This window comes from Bacillus rossius, chromosome 10, assembly GCF_032445375.1.
Source record: "Bacillus rossius redtenbacheri isolate Brsri chromosome 10, Brsri_v3, whole genome shotgun sequence".
NCBI classification, from domain to species: domain Eukaryota; kingdom Metazoa; phylum Arthropoda; class Insecta; order Phasmatodea; family Bacillidae; genus Bacillus; species Bacillus rossius.
Window position 1 is genome coordinate 48657214 of NC_086337.1, and position 27859 is coordinate 48685072.

At 36.7% G+C, this 27859-nt stretch overlaps 1 protein-coding gene across 1 annotated transcript; it reads left to right on the top strand.

Moving 5' to 3' along the window:
* The first annotated feature begins 26 nt into the window (after positions 1 to 26).
* Positions 27 to 27851, top strand: LOC134536119 (eukaryotic peptide chain release factor subunit 1). The gene is made up of 9 exons (XM_063375701.1): positions 27 to 666; positions 879 to 1054; positions 15893 to 16020; positions 17244 to 17394; positions 18648 to 18838; positions 18988 to 19117; positions 21962 to 22182; positions 22718 to 22865; positions 27302 to 27851. The coding sequence occupies exons 1-9, from the start codon at positions 566 to 568 to the stop codon at positions 27382 to 27384; spliced, it is 1329 nt and encodes a 442-aa protein (XP_063231771.1). The 5' UTR covers positions 27 to 565; the 3' UTR covers positions 27385 to 27851.
* Positions 27852 to 27859: the final 8 nt, after the last annotated feature.

The window sequence follows — 27859 nt, forward strand, 5'->3', positions numbered from 1 at the left end:
TTATTTTTGGTTATACATGAGAATTAGAATTTGAGGGGAATAGTTTTTAACTAAAGTTTAATCCTTAAAATTACTAAAACTAAATTCTAATAATTGGCATATTGACATAAGTCTATTTTATTTTAATAAATGCCACGGAAAAGAATTTCCCCTTTATTTATATTGCAATAATGATTGGGGGTTGGATATTCTTCTTTCCTTTTGACGTGTAGTCGTGTAATCACGATTGAGGTGATGTTCATACGGAATTTTTGAAACAAAATTTAACAATGCACATGGTTCTGATAGTCACGGAAGTAGGAGTGACGGGTTAATTTATTCGCGTGTATGGACTGGGACGTAAACGAGAACTAAATGTAAATCGCTTAACAGGTAGTATATTATCCACTGCTTATGATCCGGAAACATCCGGATTTTAGCAGTTATCCCGTAAACCTGTTGGACATAGGTTGGATCAGTGGCCCTTGTCGTGCGCCATATTGCGACAAAAGTGACTGGAAACTCCTTGGATTGTGAGAATTTAGTATTTTTATCTGAAAAACAGTTTTAAAACTGCAAACCGAAGATGTCTTCCTCGTATAATAACTCGGAGGAGAGCTCTTCCGATCGGAATGTCGAAATCTGGAAGATAAAGAAGCTTATCAAGAGTCTTGAAATGGCTAGAGGGTAAAACATGTGTTCTTATTAATTAGCTTGTACTAATTTTATTGTTATGTGATCTTTCATTTGTTGTTGTGACGTGGTTACTTAGGTTCAAGCCGTGCCACATTGCCGTGTTAAAGATAACCTTTAAAATGACCCACTTCTTTTAGGCTACAATCTGGGTTGATTAGTTATTATAATTTAGATTAACATAATGCATTTTTTCTGTTGTTTAGGAATGGCACGAGCATGATTTCTTTAATCATTCCACCGAAAGATCAAATATCAAGAGTTAGCAAAATGTTGGCTGACGAATTTGGAACGGCCTCGAATATCAAGTCACGTGTTAACAGACTTTCCGTTCTGGGTGCTATTACGTCTGTACAGCATAGGCTGAAACTTTACACAAAAGGTAAGTTTAAGAACATTAATATTAATTTTTTCTCTTGTGAACATCTATGATCGAGTGATTCACACTTGCAGTGGGGCTTTCACCCGGTAGCAAGGAGTCCTCCCGTTTCTCCCACTCCTCTCCTATCCTTTATTCGCCTCCTTAGATTACATCTTTCACTCCCAGCATTACTTTCTCCAGCCCATTCCACTCCCTCCCTGTCCTTATAACGTACGCCCTCTTTCCGTTTGCATCCATACCCTCAGGAGCTTCTCTGTGTACCCTAGTTCCTAGCTGTCCCCATCCCCTTTTACCCTTTTTCACCTTAAGCAGCCTCACCTTTCCAACCTTCACCTGTGTCTGCTTTCCAACCCAACTCCTTAAAAATTTCTGCCGAACTACCAATTTCCCTCTCTTACCTGTCCCTTCTCCACATTCCCATGACCCACATTGCTGCTTTATGCTGCATTTTTGTCCAGCTCTCTTACCTCTGTCACTAGATAGAGATTCCAGGTAACAGCTGCACACACCATCATTGGCCTGATCAATGTCGAGTATACATTTTCCCGTACCCTCCCCCCTGCTTCTTGTGGTGTCCTGCCAAGCAACCCTAGCATCCTCCTTCCCTTACTCACCACCTGCTGAACTGTTTTGCCCATCCCGAGTTATTTCCTAGGGTCACCCCTATGTACGTGTACTCATCTCTCATCGACCTCCTTTATCTTCGACCCCTTCCAATTATACTTTCCTTGTTATATTCCTCTTCCTCATGAATCTAATCACCTTCGTCTTTTCAACATTCAGTGACATCCCATTCTCCTCTGTCCATCATTCCCGCCTGATCATATTCCCTCGCAAATGTACCCCTTCTTCCACTACAATAAGACTATGCAATCATCTGCAAATACTCTAATCCTGGCCTTCATTCCCTCTTCTATACTGGGCATCATTTTCACCCTGCGACACTCCTGATTGCTTAAATTGTTCCAAATAATGCAGTTATATCCTACTTTTGATCTAATCAATGACCTATAAAGGCATATAATAGAAACAGAATTAGTAGAAAAACTAGATATATATTTGATCAATGCCAGTGGTCTGTTAGCACTTGTGGTTATGGATTCAATGTGAAAATTAATAAGTAATTTAGCAGGGCAGAGATACAGTGCTGAGAGTGCAGGCTGTGGAAGTTGGGTGGGGAATAATGGGAAAGCAGATACTTTGGTGAAACAGTATCTGTCATGGTTTTAGAAAAGGAAGTTTTTGGAAGTTATGGGGAATTACAAAATGCGCAGCAATATGTGGAACATCTGAGAGTAGGGAAGGAGGAAATTAGGAAGATTATTTATGGGCTTTACAGGTAGAAAGCAACTGGAAAGGAGGTAATAGGGAATGGCATGATAAAACTTGGGGGTCAGGCTATGGTAAAGTTCCGGTGGGTTCTGTTAAGTATGTTGCTGAAGGAGGGGAAAATCCCACTGGAATGGAAAGGGGCGGTTATTGTACCATTACCTAAGAAGATCCAGAAAGCTAGACATGTAAACCTCATGTCGGCTGTGGTAAAGGTAATGGCGTATTGGCGTGTGATGGAAGTAACGGAACGCAGACACTGGTTGGATGAGAGTCAGCACGGATTTGGGTAAAATTCAGCTGGCAGGCCTGCTGGGGGATTTGGTACAGGGAGTCAATGAGGGAAAGTGATGCCTGTTTCTTTGACTTTGAAAAAGCATTCAACAAAGTGCTCCATTCAAGTTTTATATGTGTTACAGAGAGAATTATGAACAATATCGGCTTAAAAGAATTGAACTAACAATTAAAGTTAATTTTTGTTCATTAACATTTCAACAGTAATTTTCTGGGGGTATTTTTTTAACTCTAAAAATTGTTTTCTACCCCATGATAATGGCGAATGCAGTGAAGTAAAGGGGGTTCTCAAAAATTCCTTAAGTTTTGATTGTCCAAGAGGGTACGAACAATGTAGGGGATAGAAGAGTGCTCAGGTGAATTGGAGATGTGCTTACCAACAGAAAATCAGACACTACAAGTGGAGTACAAGTTATTAGAGGAGGGCAGGGTTACTTCGGGTGGTGCTACAGGGCACTTTACTGGGTCCACCGTTCTTTTCTGTCATGGTCAATGACATAGAAACATAGATGCAGATGACTGTAGTATGTTGGGGGAAGCTGACGAGGATTAGGGTATGTTGGCATCGTAGGTGGAAAGATAATAATCAGGTTTTCTAAGGGGGGAAAAAACCGTAAATTAAAGGGTCTACCGCTGGAGGGGAGAAGGAAGTTGGACAAGTAAAGGCTATAAATATCTAGGGATGGTTCTTGAAGGGAAATTGGGGTGGAGGGGGCAAGTGGAGAAAGTTGTGAAGAAGAGAAGGCAGGTCTCGGGTGTGCTGGGAAGGGTACTGAGTAAGGAAGCGGTGTGCTGAAAGAGAGAACTTACACCGCCATGGTGCACCCCACGCTGGAGTGTTCTGCTGTACACAGCGGTGCTTGAGAGGGAACTGGAGGGAGTGCATAGAGCAGCTAGTCGGGTGAAGAGAAAGTGGAGGAGAATAGAAAAAGATGAAAAGGGAGAGCATATAAATAGCCTGTCAGGGCTAATAGAAGGTAGATGGCAGACAGAGAGGTTAGGTTAGTTAGGATGAACACCGAGGTTTGTTTGGGTGGGAGGATGGGGGAAAGCTGGGTCATTACAGGGTTGGGTAAATATGTACAGTCGCGGTAGATGCCAAAAAAAATGCTAAAAATCTGAAAATACTTTTATTCTGTGCTCTTTCGCTTCCTCTTTTCAAATCAACCGGCGGAGGTAAGAAATTACAAATACTTTAGGAGATATCGAATTTTTAAATTTCATCATATGTAGAGTCGCGGTAGATGCCAAAAAAAATGCTAAAAATCTGAAAATACTTTTATTCTGTGCTCTTTCACTTCCTATTTTCAAATCAACCGGCGGAGGTAAGAAATTCCAAATACTTTAGGAGATATCAAATTTTTTAATTTTCATCACAATACCTGCGTAGTATGCGGCGAAGACCATTGTTTCTTGTCATAGATAATAAGGTTTCTTGTTTACGAGTATCATGTTTCTTATTGGACAATTTTGTCACGTGACTGTTCCGTGATTGGCCAGTATTCAAATTAACCAATAGGTGATTATTTATTCCGTGATTGGTCAGTATTCAAAAGAACCAATACGTGATTATTTATTCAGTTTATTGTTCAATACGATGTTTAATTAATCGGTCAACTTCTGCAGTGAACGACTACATCATTTCCTTATAGTGGCAAAGGAAATGTACCCGCCTCCAACTTAGGTGAGTTTTTAACGTTTCTAATTTTAAAGAATTATTTTTTTATTTGGATATTGTTGCGCAAGTATTAAGTAAAAAAATTACGTGAGTTGTTAATGTTCATCATTTGTCCGGGTTTTGTTAGGTCAGGTCAGTTACATTATAAATAATTTAAAACTAAAGAACCATTAAATTAAATTCACATTATTTTTAATGTCCACTTAGTTTGAAAGTATGTAACTGACCTGACATAATCGACCATTTTATTTATTACGCATTCACTAACACACGTCAAAATAAAAAATGGCGACGTTCGAAGGGTTAAACGGGCGTTGTATTGCTAAATTAAAAAATTCGATATCTCATAAAGTATTTGGAATTTATTATCTCCGCCGGTTGATTTGAAAAGAGGAAGTGAAAGAGCATAGAATAAAAGTATTTTCGGATTGTTAGCATTTTTTTCCGCATGAATACGCAGGTATTGTGATGAAAATTAAAAAATTCGATATCTCTGAAAGTAGTTGGAATTTCTTATCTCCGCCGGTTGATTTGAAAAGAGGAAGTGAAAGAGCACAGAATAAAAGTATTTTCGGATTTTTAGCATTTTTTTTGGCATCTACCGCGACTGTACATATTTACCCAGGGTTGAGAGAGGGAATTCTCGAAAATAATTTTTTAGAGTGGCAAGGAGAACGTAGGAGGAAATACTCGCTTGTCATAAGAACGATAGGGGAATGGAATAACTTAAAGGAGGAGTGTGTGTTGGCATGAAATGTAGTACAACTCAGGAGGAAAGTACAATGAAAGTATGGAGGGACTGCTTGTAACCTGGTTTGTGCATAATAGCATCAGGTTCATTCAGTTTAATTCTGGAGGGCCTCTTTTCCGAAAAAATGCATTTGTTAACTTCCTGTTGTGTTTTTCAATAATTTTTCAAGAGTTGCCAGTAGTTTAATATTTTTAAATACTTATTAGGTTAGGTTTACAAGGGGTTATAAAAAAATTTGGTATTTTTTTAGAAGCCCGGGAACATTTTTCAAACTCATTTGTTTAATGTTTGACTGCACTTCCCTTGTTTTTGTCTTCGCTTTTTCTAAGTCATCAAATTGCTGTAATTTATGTCCCTCTTCATTTGCGGGAACAAAAAGAAGTCGCACGGAGCAAATTTAGGTGAGTAAGGGGTGAGGGGTTAGGAAGTCATGTTTTTTTTCATAAACTCGCACACTGAGATGACTGTGTGAGCAGGTGTGTTTTCATGGTGGAAAAACCAGTCCCCTGTCTGCCATAAATCAGGCCCTTTTTTTTTCATCTCAAATAATTATGCAGTCTTTTTAGAACCTTGACTAGAAAGCTTTATTACTGTCTGACAATTTGACTTCACTTTACTAGCTTTTTTTGACTTCTTGCACTGGCTTGATTTTAAGTTTTAGGGTCAAAAGAATAGCAACATGTGTTGTCACCTTCGAAAACTTCTGGGTTGCTGTTCTTTCAAAGCACGGCATGTTTTCATTCAACGTTTGTTTCGCTAGTATCCCAAGGCACAAATTTCATGAGCTTTCTCATATTCCAAAGTTTCCAGAAAAATTAGCTGAGCTAAGCTGAGCTTTAAGATAGTCCAGATAATATCCCCGTCTTGTCAGTGGTCCGTCGTTGATCTTTTGAGCACAAGTGCACAAATTTTTTCAACATTTTTTTTTTTCCATTTAGGAAGTTCAGCACAAAGTTTGTCTAATATTGACACTTCATTTTTTTTATTTTTTATTTTTATTTTAACGAGAAGACCACTCTTACACTTGAGTTTTCAATTTAGTGTTGTATTGGGAAGCTGTGCTCAACATCAGAACAGTTCTGCTGCAATTTTCCTGAGCAGGAATCAAAATTTCACAGTTGCATGCTGTTCACTTAAATCAGGCATTCTAAGAAAGGAGATAGGAAAACTGCTTTAATGATAAAATTCACCGACCATCGAACCTTCTCAGGCGATGTCACTGGGTGCATTGATCTCGGAGCAAGTTGCTTGATGGTTGCCTTGCGTGAAAAATGTGTACTACGGAAGCTCTGCCCAGCGCAGCGCTATTCTGGTTTTTTTTATGTACTTGTATATACAGTAGAGTCCCGCTAATCCGAACCCCGCTAATCCGAAAATCCGCCTAATCCGAACAGGACTAGGACAAAAAAAAATTAATTTTTGTAACATTTAAGAACTAGGAAAAGTAAAGAAAAACAAGTTTTTCAACTAATTTTGTACGTTTATTAATATGGACATAAGAAACTTATATTTTATCTATTTCACTGTAATACTGAAAAGAGAAAAAAATAGGATTACATACATAGTACTTAAATACATGTGTACGAATTGAAAATTTTTGAATTTACTTACATTCTATATGTAGAATTCATGTTCTGTACAGGATTGACACAAAACAAAACGTAAAAAAGCAAACCATTGTCTAAGAGGCAAAGTCAGTCATCCTCCTTTGACGTAATGCACTAAATCGGCTTGAAGATGCAAAGTTTCGCCAACGCCGCATAAAAATAACATCTGTTGGGATTGCATCGGCATGTTGCTCGGACGTAGCGCAAAGCCAGATCAAGGGCACTGGCTGCGGCAGTGTGAAAAACATCATCAGTCGGCGCGTCCCCTTCCTCCTCTCTGTCGTCTGCATCGAGATCAGTTGATGTTCCCTGCACAGCTGCTACGATATCTTCATCTGTGGCCACAGTCGTCAATGGCCGTCCACTTTCAACGCACTCTTCTGCATTTTTGCAACCTGGTACAATAATTTTTTTCACTAGTTGAAGTTCAAACTTTTCTTTTGCCGGGGGGAAGACAGTTTGGACAAACATCAGGCCAGAGGTTTTCCATGATTTCTGTAGAGATTCCTTTTGTGTTTTCTCTCAAGCTTCTGCTACCCAGTAAAACATCTTTGATGGTGATTTTCGTGAGTTTATGCAAGATTTGTCAGTTCTTCATCTTTTCAAGCAGGCTGCGAAGTAGCATTTTTCTGTAATTCTGTTTCAAAGCCTGCAAAACTCCTTGGTCCATTGGCTGCAAATTCAAAGTGACATTTGGTGGGAGGAAAATGGCTTTGATATCACCCTAAACAAGTTGCATTTCTTCAGGATGTGACGGAGCATTGTCTATGAGTAACAAAGCACTAGGAAGCAATCCAGTTTCTTTGTTAAAAGTCTTTTCTTTTGGCACAAATTGTTTTTCAAACCAGTCTGGAACAAGACACGATCCATCCAAGATTTCTTTTGGTTTCTGTAAAATACAGGGAGAGAGTTCATGTTCATGTTTTTAAACAGTGTGGTTTTGCCGATTTGCCGACAACCATCAGTGGAAGCTTATTTGTGGCAGAAGCATTGGGGCAGGCTAACACAGTTAGGCGTTGTTTATCCATTTTAAACCCTGGTGCAGATTGTTCCTCTTGTGATGCATGACTTTAGGTAGACAATGCTTTAAAGTTAAGTCCCGTTTCATCCGCGTTATAAACTTGCTATGGCGAATAGGAAGAAATTATATCTTTGAACTGCTCAAGGTATTCAATAGCTGATTTGTTGTTTGCTGACAGTTTCTACCCAGTTTTTGTAGGCTGCCTGATTCCATGTCGTTTCTTCCATCGGTCTAAGAAACTGCAACTAGCCATAAATGATGTGTCACCATCCATGAGCTTGTAAAATTGAAGCAATTTTTCTTGAATCAGAGAGCCAGTGATAGGGATTCCTTTTTGTCTTTCTTGGGTAAACCATAAAAAAAATTGCTTCGTCCAATTTTTCGTAAGAAGACACTGTCGTTTTGCTATGGTTTTCAATATTTTTTTCACTTGTGGTAGTACAAAATTGTTCAATTTTGCCTCTGTTCTTTTTCCAACCGGAAATGGTTGCTTTACCGACACCGAATTCTTTCGATAACAGAGTGACACTTTCACCTTTGTCAAGTCTTTTCAGCACTTCCAGTTTTTCTTTTAATGTACACGAGTTATGTTTACGCTTGCTTGTTATGATGACCAACAGCAGGGACAAGCACAGAATGTAAAGAACCACACTACACACCGCTCACAAGGGCTCACAAAACACAGGGCAAGTGCACAGTAGCAGGTGACACAGCAGTAGCATGTGACACACTGACTGTCTGACTCATCATAGTTGGGAACAGAAGAGGAGAGGAATGCGTAAGACTATGCGGGAAGGAGGATGGGGAATTGTTTACTGAAGGTCACTGCCCTTCCGATAATAACACACTCACGAACCGCCCTTCATTTTGATCTAATGTTGTCATGTAATGTAGGCTGTTGGATTTGTTAAACTTGGAATATTTGAAATTGCAGTTTAGGCTATGTGAGTAATTAAAAACATATGATACTAAATATGTACGCTAAATAATAGAGGTGTATTTTTCGTCTAACCTTTCATATGTATTTGACATATCAGACACTAAATACACCTCAAAAAGACAATATATGACATTATATGACAAAATTCCGCCTAATCCGAATTTTCGCTAATCCGAACAGGGTTCGGTCCCAATTAGTTCGGATTAGCAGGATTCTACTGTATTCTTTGATGTATTAAGATTGGTTGGTTGTGTTAAGTTAGCTACATTTCAAATAACTTCAAAATAGTGTGAATGTTCGGTTAGGTTAGGTCCGTTACTTAAAAATGCTGTAAAATCGTTTTTACTGTTCATTGCTCCGCTTGTGCTCAGTGAAGGAAAAAATATATCAGTTTGTGATACCATAATGATTAATATAATTTATTTCCCCTTAACATTTTTAAATTCCAGTACATTTTTTAAAACAGTTTAGTTCTAGTAATTTGCATAATTTTCCTTTATTCCATGTCTTCAAAAAAATAAATTTTTTGAAAGTTATTCAGAGTTAGTTACAGTTTTTTCAGTGGGATTACTTTATCAGGCTTTTAAAAAAGTACCTTAAATGTGGCCAACTGGACCCAACAAAGCATTATATTAAGTGGATTGAAGCAACTGTGTTATCATCAAGGGCTTGACGTCGTCCGGGCCTGCGGCCCCTCTGAGCCCGATATGCCACCGCCCAAACACCATCTCTGTTCAAACCTCCCGCTCGTGTGTGCGTGTGTTGCTAGCCCGGCAAGAGGGCACTTAGCTGCAGTGCGCCGCACCCCTAATATATATTAATTAATATTGTAATTCTTTTCTTTCCGCCTCAAAACAGTGTAACGATGGCTATGCATGTGAGTGTCTTTTAATTAATAACTTCATGATCTTTTGTTATTTAATAAGTCCAAGCACGAATAAGGACGCTCCCTAGCGGGCGACGGAGGAACTAGCATGCAACTCATTTGAACCATGTTTTATGCTTATAAGTAATTATTACAGACGGTCTGGACATGGAAGTAATTTAATAATTATTGTAATTGAATTTATGTATTTTCTAATAGTAACCCGGGGCACGCTACAGCAAAGTTGTAACGGTAATTGTGTTCGGCGCGAAGGGCGCCATGTTTATTTATTTATTTATTTATTTATTTATTCATTTCATTCCGTAGACCCCTTACAAACTGCTGGAGTTCTGGGATATGGAACATGTCAGTTTTATATACATTAAAAAATAACATATCTAAGATCAGCGCTTACACATAAACCCACAGCAATACATAAATACAGTAATCTATGTACAAAAGAATAACAAAAGTATGTATAGTATTTGATTACATATTTAGACACCATTTCACATATACATTTAGCTTGAGACTTTATTATATTTGACAGATTTATTAATTTTTTAATAGTGGATCTTCTTATTATATTATACAATACTAAATATCAAATGTGAGATAAAAATTATTGTATTACAAGAAGTAGAATAAAATGTCAAACAGTTAGTATGTGAGAAATTCATCCACTGTATAGAATGTCTGAGATAAAAGAAATATTTTAAGGTTCTTCTGGAATTTTTTATTATTTTGTTTGCTTAGCTCTTTCAGACCCTCAGGTAACTTATTAAATAGTTTTATGCCTGAGAAAATTGCACCCTTCTGACTTAGCTTGAGTCTGTTAAGTGGCAAGTGGAGGTCATTTCTATTTCTGGTATTGTATGTGTGCACATCTGAGCTTTTTAAAAAGTAGTCAAAATTCTTTACTACAAATTTAATTGTAGAATATATATATTGTGAAGGAAAAGTAAGAATGTTAAGTTTTTTGAATAATGGTCTGCAAGAGTCCAGTTTTTTTGCTCCCGTCATAATTCTGATGACTCTCTTCTGTATAATGAAAATGTGCTTGCTATGGGAAGATTGTGCCCAGAAAATTATACCAAATGACATTATTGAATGAAAGTATGCATAGTATACTTGCTTAAGTGACTCTAGGTTCATATAATGAGCCAAAGTACGTAATGAAAAGCAGGCTGCATTTAGTTTAGGTATAATGTTGTGTATGTGTGTGTTCCCATTCAAACAACTATCTAAATGAAGACCTAAGAATTTGGTATTCATGCATCCCTTTATGACTGTAGCTCCGTAATTAACTTGCAAGTCATTATTCTGCACGTAGCTTGTGTTAAATTTAAGAAATGCTGTTTTTTCTAGATTTAATGTTAATTTGTTTGCTTCGAACCATATTTTTAAGTTGCGAAGCGTTTCATGTATATTGTTAGTTGGAGTCTGATGGTTAGCTTGAGTGAAAAGTATGCTGGTATCATCAGCAAAGAGAACTGCATTAGCTTTATCAGCTATATAACAAGGCAAGTCATTTATATACAAGATAAAAAGCAATGGACCAAGAATAGACCCTTGTGGGACACCACATTTGTTTACACCTACTTCCGAGAATATTTCACTGTTGTCTTGATCCGTTATGGCTACTTGTTGATATCGTTGAGTTAGATAGGATGTGAACCATTGTAATTCAGTGCCTTGAATACCATAATGATACAGTTTGTCTAGAAGTATCTTGTGGTCCACACAGTCGAAAGCTTTGGTTAAGTCGCAAAAAAGACCCACAGCCTTCTCTCTCTTATCTAGGGATTTTAGTACTATTGATGTTAATTTAAACGCTGCGTCATCAATGGATTTACCACTGCGAAATCCATACTGATCTTTAGTCAATAGGTTATTTGACTCAAGGTATTTAGACAGTCTTTTATGTACTAATTTCTCCATTATCTTAGCAAATGTTGATATAAGTGAAATGGGTCTGTAGTTTGACATTAAATTCGCATCATTCTTTTTATGGAGAGGTTTAACAATGGTAAATTTTAATCGTTCTGGAAAGATACCTGTTGAAAATGATTTATTAAATATGTTACTAAGAGGGGCACTGATCTTGTTGATACATTTCTTGAGTAGTACACTTGATATTTGATCATAGCCTGTAGAAGTTTTAGGAGCTAAAGAGTGTACAATTTCACAAATTTCTGTAGGTGTTGTGGGGGTAAATACAAAATTACACATTTTTCTAGGCAGAGTTTGCTGCATAAGTTTTATGGGGTTATTTTTTGTCGACAGATTTTTGAATAGCATATCAACTATTTCTAAGAAGTAGGTGTTAAAAGCATTTGCTACATTTGTTGCTTCTACTAACGATTTCCCATTTACTATTACAGTAATAGGGTAGTTTGACTTAGGCTTGTTACTTTTACCAGTCATATGTTTAATTATATCCCAAGTAGTTTTAGCCTTGTTTTTTGATTTTGATACTAAATTTTGAAGGTGGAACTGCTTAGCTTTATCAATGACTCTGCTTAGTATTTTGCTATAATTCTTATAGTAAGATTTGAGTACAGCGTCATTTGACGTCCTGCAAAGCAAATACAGCTCTCTTTTCCTTTTACACGACGTTTTTATGCCTTTGGTTAACCACAGATTTTGATATCCCTCCCTCACCTGAACTAATTTTGGAGGGAAATTTGCTTCAAAAAGCCTTAAAAAGGTTGAGTGAAATAAATTAAACTGTAAATTTGTATCATTATCAGTGGATGTATTAATCCAGTTTTCCTTTTTTAAATCAGCTATAAAATGTATTACTGATATGTTATCTATTGCCCTTATTTTTTTAAGTTTGTTTTGTTTATTCCTTTTTTCCATTGTAAGTTCAATATTGTGCAGCTGTATAACCTGAGCATCATGATCAGATAACGCATTTATCAGTGGAATAACAATATATTTATCCAAATTTTGTTTTTCAATAAATATGTATATTGTCAATTATAGTAGCAGAAGTTGATTGTATTCTGGTGGCAAACTGAACAGTGGGAGTAAGATTAAAGGATCCTAATAAGGAGTTTAAACGTTGTTTATAATGACTGTCTTCTAAATAGTTTATATTAAAATCCCCACAAATAATAGTTTCAATATTTGTCCTGATCTTTTTTAATAACTGCAGTTCTAATTGCTTTAAAAATATCTCAAATATTCCTGTTGGGGATCTGTAAACAGAAATTATCAGAACTCTCTTGGAAAGTAATTTCACTAAGGCTACAGTACATTCAAAATCTTTTTCAGCACAATATTTATCAACATTAACAGTTTCGGTTTTGATGTTGTCTTGTATAAAGATACATACTCCGCCTCCCGAGAATTTATTCCTACAATAGTGTGACACCAGTTTAAATCCTGGAATTCTAATTTGTGGAACTTGAATAGACTTTAGATGGTGTTCAGATAGACATACTATATTAACCTTAGTCTTATTTTCTACCTCAAACATGTCTAAGGCTTCAATAAACAAGTCAACTTTATTTACAATACTTCGAATGTTTTGATGGAAAATAGTGAGATGACTTTCAGGGGTCAGTCTGTTGTAGATCTGGCATTGACTGGTTTCATTTGTACATATTCCCGGCCTAAAAAATGTTTACTATTTTCATTTGACTTCTTTCTTATCACCCACTTATCGAGTAAGGTAGCCCTACAGGTTATTTTTTCTTTATCTAACACATCGTTGTTATTCTCCCTTATTACCCATCTATCTAAAAAGGTACACTGTTTGACATGTACTTTATTTTGTATACTGCACAACTGATTATAGATCAATGATGCAATGTGTTGTTTTCCTCTGTTGTTTAGATGCTGACCATGCCTAGTATGAAGTGCTCTATCTAATTTACTTATATCAACATATTTTACATTGTTGAACTGCATGCATAAGTTTTGAATATTTGTATTTGTAACACTAATAGCAGCATTTACACAAGATGAGCTATCTAAATCATATCTAATGGGAAGACTCACTACAACTATAGTTTTGTTGCTCAAGGCTTTGAGTGACTCACTGAGGGTATGAACTGCTTCCATGCCTTGATTTTTGGCCACATCGTTCGAGCCACCAATTATCACCACATAGTCATAATTTTTTACAGATGCTGAATCTTCAAGAAAACCTTTCATTGCTTCTTTTAGAGGGGCCCCTGGTTTAGTTACACCAAATGCATTGATGTTATTACTGTAGTCAGATATCAGTTCAGATAAGCCTCTGGCATGACTGTCGCCGACAATTAATACACGATTCTGCTGTTCAGTCTTGTTTATTTTGTTGCATTTATTTTTGTTGACTTTGCCATCGTTTTTACTGCTGCTAATGGGGTGGATGCTATTCCTGTGGGTGTTTCTTGCTTTGTTGTAGGTAGTTTTTGAGGCTTGTCCCATTGCCGAAGAGATCGCCTGACAAGGTACTGAAATTTCTGAATCTTCAAACTTGCGGGTGTTTTGTTTTTCGCAGGAGATGTTCTTACTACGTGATATTTCCCTTCTTGGGGACGAGGTTATGGCATTCTCAAAATCCGTTTGATGACTAGGCTTGTTACCGTGTTTACCTGTAGCAACATCCGAGAGATGTGGAAAATCACGCGAATTTCTAAAGACTGAAAACCTATTCGAGAGTTGCATGATGTTGGGTGGAGAGCAGATGGGTGGTCTACACGTATTATGTTTCGTCGTGTTCACCCACGTGTTATCAGTCTTTTCAGGATATTTTAGTGCTGATTTTTGTGTAGAAAGTTCTTCTGTTAAAATTTTTACTATTTCTTTCAGTGATGCAATCTCCTCTGTTAAACTCTGAATTATTTGTTTGTACTCACAGTTCTCAAGCGATCCATGATTTGCATTACCATTATTCACTGTATCGCCATTTTCTTCTGCACATGTTGTGCAAAACCATTTATCTTCCGGAATATTCTGTTCTTCCACTTCACAACACTTTCCAAAATGAAACCACGAATCACAATTTTCACAGAGGATGCCATTTCGCACAGCCTTGTAACATTTACCGCATTTTGCATTTTTTAAGACTTTATTTTTATTTGTAACACTGGAATACGACTTGCGAACAGACGCCATGATGAATTGGTCATTTAACAGCAATCTAATCTTATTTACAGTAAATATTGGATTTAAAGAAAACTATTAACAATTTAACAGTAAATTTACCTGACAGAAACTCCATAGTCCAGTATTTTCTTTTGAACTCCACATTAAAAACTAACCATCTTTCGATTCATAAATTTAGACGACTTTACGGCATTGATTAAACCTGGGACAGAAAATGTTAACTAAATATTTTTCAAGACTTTATACACACTATCCTTTATTTATAAACATGTTAACTAATTATTAATTCCTACCCTAACTACACAAAAATTATTAAGAACTTGAAAATATAACTTTAGGAAACGCAACTCCATACGGAAACATTTTGCCTCCCGCAAGCCATGAGCTCAGCACAGTCTCTCTCCCGCCGGCCGAGGGCGGACGTGTCTGTACCTTGAGGCGACCACGTGCGTGGTTCGCCTCCTCACCTAATCTAATTCGTGCCTCGGGCGTTTAAAGCTGTAACAACGGAGGATCGTGTAAGGACGTGTACCGTGAGTAAAATAAAAACCAATTAACTGAGTTACGTGTTTTGTGTTCGGGGGGCCACGTGGGTCCTTAACCTGGTCAGCGGCATGTGGGACGCCCTGAGAGCCCACTGCGATAATTAGGAGCGTGCCCGACGCTGAGAGCGGGCCTAGTTAGGGACAGGTGGTACGTAAAAAGTCAGGAGGGCTAATATCTCGCCGCACATGGGCCACGTAACGCCCTGAGTAAAGAGTTTTCCAGCCGGGTCCACGTGCCCACTCACGTGGTGGCGCCCATTAATCTCGACCGATATTCCCATCTCAACACCGGTACGCCCTCAGGCTGTAGTTACAAACGTAGCCCTTGTAGAAAGAAAATATCAATTTAAGAAAATAAACATCTTGAACACACTTATTAAATCATCAGGACGTGTTCACTGGCTAACGTTGTAGTAGGACCTAGCTTGAATTTCTGGCTGTACACACAACTTTACAGAAAAATAGCAGTCCCCATTTCAAAGAAAAGAACCATCCAAAGTATTTTTTTTTTTTTTTAGAATAAGTTCCCTAAACTACATGAGAGTCGTGTGCTGTTACTGGAAGTAATAGCTCTAGACTTTGAGTTGATATTGTGCTGAAAGTCTCTGTAGTATATAACATTCGCGGTACGTACATACTAAGTAAAGCTATTAATTAGGTTTTAAGCTAATTCCAACAGAATATTTATTCCTCTGTTTCCAGTGCCACCAAATGGCTTGGTGATCTATTGTGGCACAATTGTAACAGATGAAGGGAAGGAGAAGAAAGTCAACATTGACTTTGAGCCATTCAAACCAATCAACACATCGCTGTACCTTTGTGACAATAAGGTAAGCTTATAGTGGTGTTTGTGTTTGTGTTCAAGTCGGACGATCCAGTTTGTGTTTTGTGCAGAGCCACTGTGGCTGAGGGGTCGGGCAACTTGCTTCCCTGCATTTCTGTCAGTGTTCGATTACTGTGGGTCAAACCCATATTTTTTTGTTATTGAGAGATGGATACGTTACGCCCCAATATTTGTCACCTCTCGTCTGTCTCTGACAAAATTTTTGATGAAATTTAAAACAATAATTAATTGATTCACTTGTGTTTTGTAACTTAACCATAATTTATTTGTAGGAATGTTACACGTTCATTTAGGTAAATAGTGCCCTTTTCATCTTACTGTAATGCTCCAATCACAGTAGCGCTACGGACGCAACTTGCATAAAATATTTTTCCAACCAATCAGGTATACACATTTTCGATGTTGAAGTCCCAATTTAAAAATTTTTGTGTCTCCATTTTGTTACAAGTGCAGTGTTACCGAGTTGAGCATGAGAATTTGGTTTTTGATAGTTGGTTGAACTGGTTTATGATTATTTTATTGTATTTTGAGTATTTATGTACTTCATTTAGAAAATATACTTAATAAATTCATGTACAGTGACCTTTTGAATAAAAATTAAATTTAAATCAATTTTTTCTCAATATGATGCCTGTTATATGTGGGTTGGTTTGTTTATTTCTATTGTGCTGTAAAAAATGGCCTGTTCATTATAATGTGAAATATGCTGTTGTATTGCATCCTCCACGTCACTTCTGCCACACTGTTGGTGTTGTGATATAATGGTCAGTCCATACCATTTTCTTACTTAATTTTTCTTTGCATTCCCTCACTAAGGGACTAATGAATAATTTTCATATTATCTCAGATAATTTGTTAAATTCACTGTTAAGTATTTTCACTGCTCATAGTTCATGATAAAGGTATATGCCAAAAAAATATTTCTATTTTTACATCTGTGATGTATCTAAGCCTAACAGAATCTTTTTTTACTCTCTTAATAATCTCGTTAAGTCTCTTAAGTGTTAACACATAATTGGCAAGTATAATTTACAAAATGTGTTTTTCATTAGAGAGGTTCTCTGTCCACCTGATATTCATATAATGAACACCTATCTATTAGATATGTTATGTGTTGGAAAATAATAATTTGCTGTTGTTGATTTTTGTACCAAAAGCCCAAACTTAACTCCAAATTCACATTCTCCATGCAGTTGTCTTGTTTCCCAGTTTCACACGGAGGCCTTGACTGCTCTTTTGGCTGACGACAACAAATTCGGTTTCATAGTGATGGATGGCAACGGTGCGCTGTTCGGAACGCTCCAGGGAAACACGAGGGAGGTGCTTCACAAGTTCACCGTCGACTTGCCCAAGAAGCACGGTGAGGAACTGTTCAGGGCTGGTCACCCCTGTCCTGTCGAGATCCCCCTTCCATTTTGAATCTTTGGTTTTTGACTAATGCATAGAGGCATGCAGTTTTCATGAAAAGATTTTGAGAAGATCGCCGGCATGTAAAAACACTAGTGTTTTCTGTGTTTTATTTATTTATATTTTTTATTTATTAATATAGTTCATTTAGTTGTGTGCCGAATTTCGGCACATCAATTATAGCTGTTTGTGTAAAATTAAATAATGTCATAAATGTCCTGGCAATTTTTTACAATGTGTAAATAAAATTTAATATATACTAGCAACCCGCCCCGGCTTCGCACGGGTGCAATGCAATACACCCGTAATACCTCAACTATGTATTTTACTTACTGTTCGTTCGACTAAAAACAAAAGATAATCCTGCCCACGTGCAAACTCACATACAAAAAGATGAGACACACAGAGACAGATGGACACACACATAAAGACAGATTCATGGCGGGAGGTTTGATGCTGCGTGCTTGCGTGGGGGTTAATTATTAGTTTTTGTTAGGTTACATCAGGTTTATTGGAGATTCGTAGCCCCTGATTAACGTCAGGGTGATCGATCAAAGTCTGGATTTAAAATAAAAATTGTGTCCTTTGCTGTCGGGAAAGGATAATTTGCAAGATAAATAATGTTGACACGTACGTTAAGTCAATTAGGAATATCAGAGTGAGTTTTCTTATTATATTAATTTAAGATTCATTGAGTTTTGTCTAGGGCCAATCTCTTGCTGATGCATGAAGCATATCCCTAATAATCAATCAAATTAAAATATTTTGGTGAAATTGTTATCAAGAAACTTTGTATCCTATTTTGTTTGTTAAGCATTGTATTCTTTTAATAAATTAAAGTGGACATTCATTAAATCAAATCAAAAATATGAAATCATTTATTTTAAAAAACAATTTTGTGAAAAAGTTAAAACCAAGTATTCTTTTGACTAATCAACATTTATTAAGTTGGAAATACCACATCTCTACTTAGAAAATTAGAACATTACTTGATTGATTTTTGTCTACAGCAAAATAGTGTTTAGTTTTATTTAAATACATTTTGATTTACTTTGTGATATTTAATTCACTTGTATTTTGTTCACCGAAGCTGAGATATGTCAGTAATACAGTTGGCTGTTGCTGGGAATGTGTGTTGGTTACATGGCATGCGTAATGTGTTTCAGGCAGAGGTGTTGGTTACATGGCATGCGTAATGTGTTTCAGGCAGAGGTGGTCAGTCTGCACTGCGTTTTGCACGATTGAGAATGGAAAAAAGACACAACTACGTGCGGAAAGTGGCGGAAGTAGCCACAACTTTATTTATAAGTAATGACAAGCCAAATATTGCGGGTATTATTCTAGCCGGTAGTGCTGACTTCAAGACTGAGCTTAGTCAGTCGGACATGTTTGATCCTGTAAGTTAGTTTTAATTTTTTTTAAATTCTTACCAGATAGTGTTTTATGCATTGCATTTTTTTTTTTTTTTTTTTTTTTTTCGTTTATGGTGACAGTGACTTCATGTTAATTTAGGAGTCTAATAGTGGTGAGAAAACTTGTTTTCCAGAGATTGCAAGCTAAGATAATTAAACTGGTTGATGTATCCTACGGTGGTGAGAATGGTTTTAACCAGGCTATCGAGTTGGCTGCAGAATCCCTTCAAAACGTGAAGTTTATCCAAGAAAAGAAGCTCATTGGTAAGTACAGTTTGAGTAGTCACAAGTGTGTGTTTCAAAGTGGATGCTTCATCCAACATTTATGTATCTAGCCGGTGTGCATTGTTTGAAATTTACAAAACATTTTTATGTTTGTGCTATAAAATGTTGAACCTAGTTATCGTAGTTACAAACATTTTCATTAAGTATTCTGCGGGTACACAGTTGAGGTAAAAAGATTCATCAATAAATTGTTAATATTTTTTTCTGAAGACTTCATTAGTTAAATTATTTATGTTCTGATAGTAAAACATTTTTTGCTTTAACTTGCCACTTAAAATGGATTTCTTGCTGGCCACTTGCAAAAGTTCTGCGTGATTTTGGCGATGAGAAACGTCACATTCTTTTATTAATTTCCGTCGTTTTGTTGGAAAGACGTCCTTTAAATAAATTAAAGTTTCATTTACAAACTGTCCAAAGATTTTGCAAGAAGCCAGCCATTAAACTGTTATATATATTTTTTGTGTGATTTGAATGATTTAATAGGCCATTAATCACATTTACAGTACTTACAGAATCATACGTGATTTTGGGATCTCAGTGGTATCAGTCCTCTTGATTAACCCAGTTGTAATTACTCACAAATTTTTAAAGATAGTGAAATACTGTTAGATGTGGAATGCTAGGCATGTTCAAAGTTGTTTAGAATGATCATCTGCATCCATGTGTTGGATTAGTGCGGTTAATTATTTTAGAATTTTTTTTAGTGTTTGATTACCAATACAGTAAGTAGTTGTTTGCAAGAGCTGTCCTGTAATTTACCAACACTTGTAACCAGGGCTCGATTTTAGCGCCTGTCCGCCTGCCCGGGACAGGCAAAATCTCGTCCGGGCAGGCAAAATAAAAAAGGCAACTGTCCGGTGGACAGGTGCAACTTGTGATGCCGAGGTTATTCGCACACACTAATGCAGCAGAGGTGATTAATAACATTTATGCGACCGCAAATAAAACGTCTTTGACAATATCTATAAATAAACAATAATGGCTGCTCTTTTGTGACGGACGACTCTGGCTATTGTATACCGCGGGAAAAAAAGTAGGTTATGTACAAACCGTTCTGAAATCTTCTGAATCATAATTCTTAAAATCTTACGTTCACGTCATGATTCACGTAACATAGTCGTATTCGTATGCTAGAGATGCAAAACGTCTCACACCGATGATGTTTGTTTTTGTTGCCATGTTTTAATATTAATTTTGTTGCAGTGCAGCCAACAATTACGTAATTTACCGTTGTATACTTTCAAAACATAATTTTTTAAATTTATTGTCTTTATAAATCGCGACTTTACTAATTCCTTGCTCTACTTTAACATAGTTTTTTTTAACAGAAAAGCGTTTTCGCGTGGTTAACATTTCACGGCGTACTCCAGATGCAGCTGACAGTGGCTGCAGTGACTGCGACTGCTTGAAAATTCGCCTGTCAACTGTTGCATCAAAAAATAAACATTACTTGTTTACAGAGGACACGGTAATCTTTTACAGTTTACCTTGTCACGGCGATTGTTAAATATTTATTTAACTGCGTTACACAATGTGGAAATTCATTACTGGTGCTTCAAAACCACCAGAAAAGAAAAACGGACGAGGACAAGTCAGAATATAATGTTAAATATGACAAAATCGCCCGGTCCCGTACCTTTTTAACGTCTTGGTGTTCCGAGTTTCTTTGGCTTCGTTACGACACAGAAACAAAACAAATGTTGTGCAAAGTCTGCGAAACGCATTCAAAATCATCTGGATCAGTTTTTGTTACGGGCTGCTCAAGTCTGTAAAGACTGAAGTCTATAAAGACAGACTGGCGAAACTGTCTAAATGATGATACACTGTCTGCCCTCATGCGTGTTCAAATACAGTCACCTTCTGAAAGTGAGTTTGATCCAGCACCAGCAATAAATCTCTGGTATCATAATGTTCAGAGAAAACGTTGACCCTTTCAGCCTCCTTATCGAAGATGTTCAAGAGAGAATCAGCAAAGTAATTCGTGTAGTGACTCAGACAGAGACTCGTCTGAAAATGATGATTAAATAAGGATGTTAAGTGTGTGATAAAAATAGGTGCAAAATATAGCAAAATTCCTTTTTTCTCACTTTTTCAGCGACTTTGAATTTTTTTTTATTTGGGTAAAACAGCGGACAGGCAAATTGGATGGCGGACAGGCAAATTTTCGATTACACCTGTCCGTTGGGCAGGTTAAAATATTCCTTAAAATCTAGCCCTGCTTGTAACTAACCGGTCATGCTACACTACTTCCACAATGCGCCCCTATATATAGCAGGCTCTGTCACGTACCTCACCGACATAAAAATACTGAACAAGAAAACATGTTTTAAAATAAATTTAAATATTATTTTAGTTACAAAGTACTGTTTAATGTCCCATTGCTATTTTTAAGCCATAAATTTGAGTGGACGTCTGGAATATAGTTATCTCTTATGCACGTCTGCAGTTAAAATTGAACTCAAGTTATTTGCTAATGCTCAGGTGCATTGTAATGTAAACTTCTTTTTAGTCATTAACATAAATTCCAGACATATTACCTGGCTTTTTGTATTAACAACTCCAAAAAATATAGCGATTGTTTCAAGGTACCTAATTATTTTGTCACCTTGAGATCAACAAACATTGTAGTACATATACGTATGTAAATTGAAATTAGTTGAGGCCTTGGCAGACCTGAAGTGATTTTTAAGGATCTGTGGCAAACTGAAACGGAACAGGTGAACTGGTGATTTGGACCGGATACTTTTTGAACGCAAGTCCCACATTTTACAGTTTTGCCACTTGGTGGTGTAGTGAAGGTGGGTGTTGGTTGTTGGCTCCCAGGTCGGTACTTCGACGAGATCAGCCAGGACACGGGGAAGTACTGCTTCGGCGTGGAGGACACACTCCGGGCGCTGGAGCTGGGCTCGGTGGAGACGCTCATCTGCTGGGAGAACCTGGACATCCAGCGCTACGTGCTCAAGAACCACGCGACGGGCGAGGAGAAGATCCTGCACCTCACCCCGGAGCAGGAGAAGGACAAGACGCACTTCACCGACAAGGAGGTAGCGTCCTGGTCATTCTTGCGCCCGCAGTGTTACTGTGAATCGTTATTGAGGTTATGAAACCATTTTACAAAATTTTGAAAATAATTTCAGTTGTCCAAACTGTAGTAAGATACTAAGGTTGGTATCGGTAAAGTTTCTAAGCTCACTGTTGGTGTTTAGCAATAGCGATAATCAGGGGCGCAGCAACTAAATTTCCAAAGGGGGGGGCAATATACCTTTTTATAAAGAATCATCGATCCCCCCTATTGAAGCGGGGGGTCCGGGGGTCCTCCCCCGGGAAAATTAGTATTTCAAGGTGGAATATGGTGCTATTTAAGCAGTTTAATTATCTAAAAATATCTAAAAATTGATTACACAGCACTTTCTTTGCCCCCGTTTGCCCCCACTTCAAGGTTTCAGAGGGGGGGCAAAATACCCTTCCCCCCCCCCCCCCCCCCCCTGTTGTTTCGCCCCTGGCGATGATGACAACAGTTGCTGTGATAGTATTTTAATGGTTCGTAGGTTTGTCTTGATGTGATTGTGTGGTGTTCAGAGTGGGGTGGAGCTGGAACTGGTGGAGTGTCAGCCCTTGCTGGAGTGGCTAGCCAACAACTACAAGAGCTTCGGTGCCACGCTGGAGATCATCACGGACAAGTCGCAGGAGGGCTCGCAGTTTGTCAGAGGGTTCGGTGGAATTGGAGGTGAGCCCAGTTTCCTGCCGTGTATTTGATTTACCTTTGGGCCTGTGGCGGTCGGGCAACTGGTCGAGTTAAATGTGTTTTTAGCCGTGTTCAAATTGTTTGGGTGTGTGGTTGGTGGTCTTAAATGGGGGCCTGTGCTTGTTTCACTAACACTTGTGCGTTTTCCTCCCCTTGTGCTTTCACTGGATCAGGAATCCTCCGCTACAAGGTCGACTTCCAGTCGCTCCAGGCAGACGAACCTCTGGACGATGTTGACCTTGATGATTACTAATCGTTCAGTCGTTCACTTGCCTCTTCACCAGGTAGTCCTGTGTTGTGTGTGTGTTGTGTGTGTGTTCGCATGTCAGCATTTTTATTTCACAGTATCGTGTTATTGTCATTCTTCCAAGCTTTGATTTTCTAGATAAGTAGTTGTACCTTAAATATGTATTTAGCGTTTGACTGTTGCACGAAGCAGAACTGAACAATTCCTAATGGTAGTGCATACCTGCCAACTTTTACGGATTGTCCGCAAGTTTTACGGATTTTAATACTATTTTACGGTTTTACGGACGTCTTTAATATCTTACGGATTTATTTTTGCGTGGTGGTTAATACCGTTCATTCTAGGCTATCGATATGCCCTTCATGTCATTAGTAAATTAGCAGAAACCAAATGGAATCGAAAAATAGAAAATAATTGCACATAAAGCATGTAAAAAATTGCCGCATTTGATTTACGATACATGTTCCCAATTTAAAAATTTTCTTGATGACCAAACTAAAAAGTTGGCAGGTATGGTAATGTGACTTAGTTGTTATCAAAGAAGCTTAAACTGTCACCATAGCTAAAGATGCTGAATGTTGTTTTCTGTCTCAGTATGGGCTTCAGTGTTTACAGCTTCAGGTGTGAAATTTCAGCTTCAAAATCTTGTAGCATCACAAGGATGTGAATCATGCCTTTATATTTATTACTATTTTTCACATGGAGATGTGAATGAAAATGATATAAAAACACAGATTTCTTCTGTGGTCACACATTTTTTAGCTTGCATTTACAAACCTATTTACATTATTTCATGGCAGCCGATACCGTAAACCCAGTCTTCAGAGTTCATTGATGGTTATATAGGTTTTCTAGTACCTTGTTTTTCTCGAGGCACCACTCAATTGTGCTGAGACTGCACTTCTAGTAACTAATCTGTAAAATAGCGTAACAGACTGGAGCGTATGCAGAATTTCAAATTGGGGGAAAAGGGGGTAGAATCACTTGGCCCTCTGTTAGCTTTAAAATTCTTTCCTTTTGTTGGTGCGAATGTTAAGATATTTCAGAATTTGGTAGGCGTGATAAATCTTCCCTTTGCATATGCCCTTTTCACAGATGGCAGCATTAAAATTAACTACATAGTACATATAGCATTGCCTCCCAGGCTGTGTGCTCACAGAGACATTATATGAACACTAACCGGTGCATCCGTGAAAGTTTGCATTTCTGCACTGGTGCAAGCAACATTGTACTGCTAGCAGCAATTGACTTAATGTACTACTGTTTTATGTACTACTATTTTATTTAAAGTATAATAATTATGAACAGTTATCATAACAATCAACTATGAATAATCAGTTAATCACTGTACAAAGGTAAGAGAGAAACATGTAATAAAAATTTTAATTTTTTTTGTTTCTTTTCATTTTCTATTCAATGTTGAAACCTGCCCTTTCTTGATGAATTACATCTTGTCCTTGCTCTGGCTAGACTTGAGGTAAAATCACAAGACTGTGGTTGTGCGATCAGACACAAATAAAATAGTTGAATTAAATGTGGTTACTTTTTAAACTTGGCTGCTGGAGGTTCAATTTATGAATGACTTAACAAATAGTTACTATTTTAGTGTTAGGATTCTGGCGAAAATAACTGACAGACTTGTTATTCAATAATTTAAACCTTCTCTTGTCATCGTAAGGCTTAGACAGTTCCCTGGGGTCGGCATTAATTCTTGTGGCCCCATATACGAATAAAATACAAAACAGTGTCGGTAGGAAACCTTTGGGATCTGCAAACTAATGTGAAGTGTAATCCATTTTTTTTATTTTGTAGTATTATTTAAGTATTATTATTTATTTTTATTTCATAGTATTATTTTAGTTTTATTCATCTTTTTGGATGTAAACTGGGACAACGTAGACTGTAATTTAGTTTCAGCAATTATACGAACACATTTGCTGCAAATTTATTCTGTAATTTGAACCATTATTTGTGTTTGTTAATTTAGTTTTTTAGTTGTAATTTTTTTCATCATAGATAAATACAGCGAGGGCTGCTAATGTGTAAGATGGCGGTAGATCAAATGTAACTAGTATTGATTTTTACACTGTTGCTACTATCACATTCGCTTCCTTTGATGGTCATGACAAAAAAGTGGCCATGTGTGGTAGTCCATGATTGTATACTTTTGCTTATTTTTTCATACGACTTGTACACATGTCAAAAAAAATTCAAATACAAATGGTTTTTTTTTCCCTATGTCAACACAAATTGCTGATGTATTTAATTGCTAATGCAATTTTTTTCACTACTGTTCCAAGAGAGAGTAGTGAAATGACTTTGGTTGCTTGTACATCAGCATGTATAATTAATATGATTTTGTATGCATGGTAAAATGATGATGAACTTGAGCCTTAAAAATATTTTTTTTCCTTTTTTCTTACCATACACTCTTGTTCCCTATCTAGCTGGCTCGTGCTGCATTGGGATAGGTGAGCTCTCCTGCATTACGTAGTGTGATTAGATTCTGCCAACAACAAAGTTTCTAAACTCTGTAGTATATCATGGCTTTGCTTTAATAATTGAGAGTTGGGTAACTTCTACATCATTCCAGCACATCTGACAGATCAATTATTCAAATGAACAGCAAAACTTTTAAAAGGCAATGCTTAAAGTGTAGCTCTTTACAATTAAAAAGTACAGTTCTAGAATTTATAAAGTTTTTAAGGAATTGTTATTTTTAACCAACTTCATGTTATCTACTTAAGCATTCTTGCCAGTGTTTATAAAATTCTTCTTGATTTTTCATAGAAAAATGTGAACTCTATGATCATATGCAAAAATAAACATTGACTCACAATTTTTTGTATAGTGTCTAGTAAAAATGTAACTCTGATTAAAAATTTTTTTTAATGACAACTAAGAGTTGATTGGCTTTCTCGTAGGTTGCTGACATTGGGTTGCATATTTTCTTTAAACCATTAAAATATTGAAAATTATAGTCGCTCGTAGTCCATTTTGCTGCTTCGGATGAAAATGCTTTAGTGATAACTTTGTAAGTAAAATGTGAAATTTCTTGACCAATTTTGGCATGTTAAAATCAGTGTGTGTTTATGTAAGTAGTTTGAGTTTTTCACAATTTAAACGTTGTTTGAGTTTTTCTCAAGTTCTTTTAAGTTTGTTTAGTTTTAATATGTAGTTCATGCAGAGTTATATCATCACATATATACTTTTTTTTTTGATACTGACAAACTTAACTGACATAGGTACCTAATATAAAAAGAGATAATAACGATGACTAGGGTAATTTTTTTTATTAGAACTATATAAGCTGCCTTCTTTTTTTTAACTGTTAAATCAACTCTCAGGATTGTTTGTCTTATTTGTTAAGTTTTTTTTATAATTTTGTATATCATTATTGTATTTGACTAGATTGGTTCAATACCGAAAATACGCTAATTACAGTTTAAGTTAATTTTCTCATTTAGTATTCAATTCTTCAAATCTGAGCAATTGACAGTAACAGATAATGTAGGTACAAACAAAAATATAAATATGTATGCCCCATAAACTGCAGAATTGTGAAGTTATGATTTATTGAATTTACTGCATTTGGTGTAATATTTTTCTTCAATTATTTTTCCTCATACCTCAAATTTTCAGAGATTTTATGGTATCCTCTATAAGATTTAAGGTTTCCTCATTTTATGAACTGCAAAAAGAAAAAAATAATAATTGGCAGATTGAGGTACATAACACATAAGTGCATGCTGTAATTCTGACATTTCCAAACCATTAAGTTTACTGTTGAACCTTTGATGAGTCAAGTCCACTTTACTGTGGGTACTGTGGGGGTGGCTAATGGTCGGGTGTATTTTTTTTTGCAACACGTAAGTCTGGCAATTAACAATCCACATAATTAATTTATGCAATTAATAACATCGTAGTTGTGGATAACTATTTTTTAGGCTGGTGTTTGTTAATGTGTGGTAGTATAACCAGCTTAATATTGGGTTTTAATGCTCAGTATGAAGAAAACCATTCGGTGCCTAATTATAATACATGAAATTTGATAGGGTATGAATATACCTGTAGTAGTAGGAAACTGTTTATAGTAATTGTTCAACAAGCTGACTTTGTTCATCTAAGCACATTTTGTACTGTGAGATGACGACACCGCCGTGTGTTCCAGGACTCCTTCGATACAAGGTGGACTTCCAGAGCATGCAGCTGGACGATCTGCTTGCTGAGGAGTACGATATCGACGACTATTAGGCAACAATTTGTGTGTGGAGGACTCGTGGCTCAATGCTGGAAGTGCACAGCGTTTGGACCGAGAATTTGCCTTAGTCCCCTTCGTATGAAGAAAATAAAAAAACATGCATTTCCAGTATTTATATTTATAGCTCTTTTTTTTTTTAAGTTCCATTGTACATAACATGTATACAGTTTTGAGCTTTCACGTTACATAATGCATTGATTGTTTTGATCCCAAAATTAATTAATCAGGTATCAATTGACTATGAACTTTAAGGTGTAACAAAATTTTATTTGTGCAAGTTTGGATAATCATTAAAATTAAAAGATTAATCACTTTGCATTTAAAATTAAATTTCTATTTTATTTATCTGTCCAAAAAAATATTCCAATTGGAGTATTAATAATTTACTATGTAAATTTTGGGCAGTGTGTTTGCTAGATGCATTACTATTTTGTTTCAATAAATTTTTGGTAAAAGATAAGTGTTTGT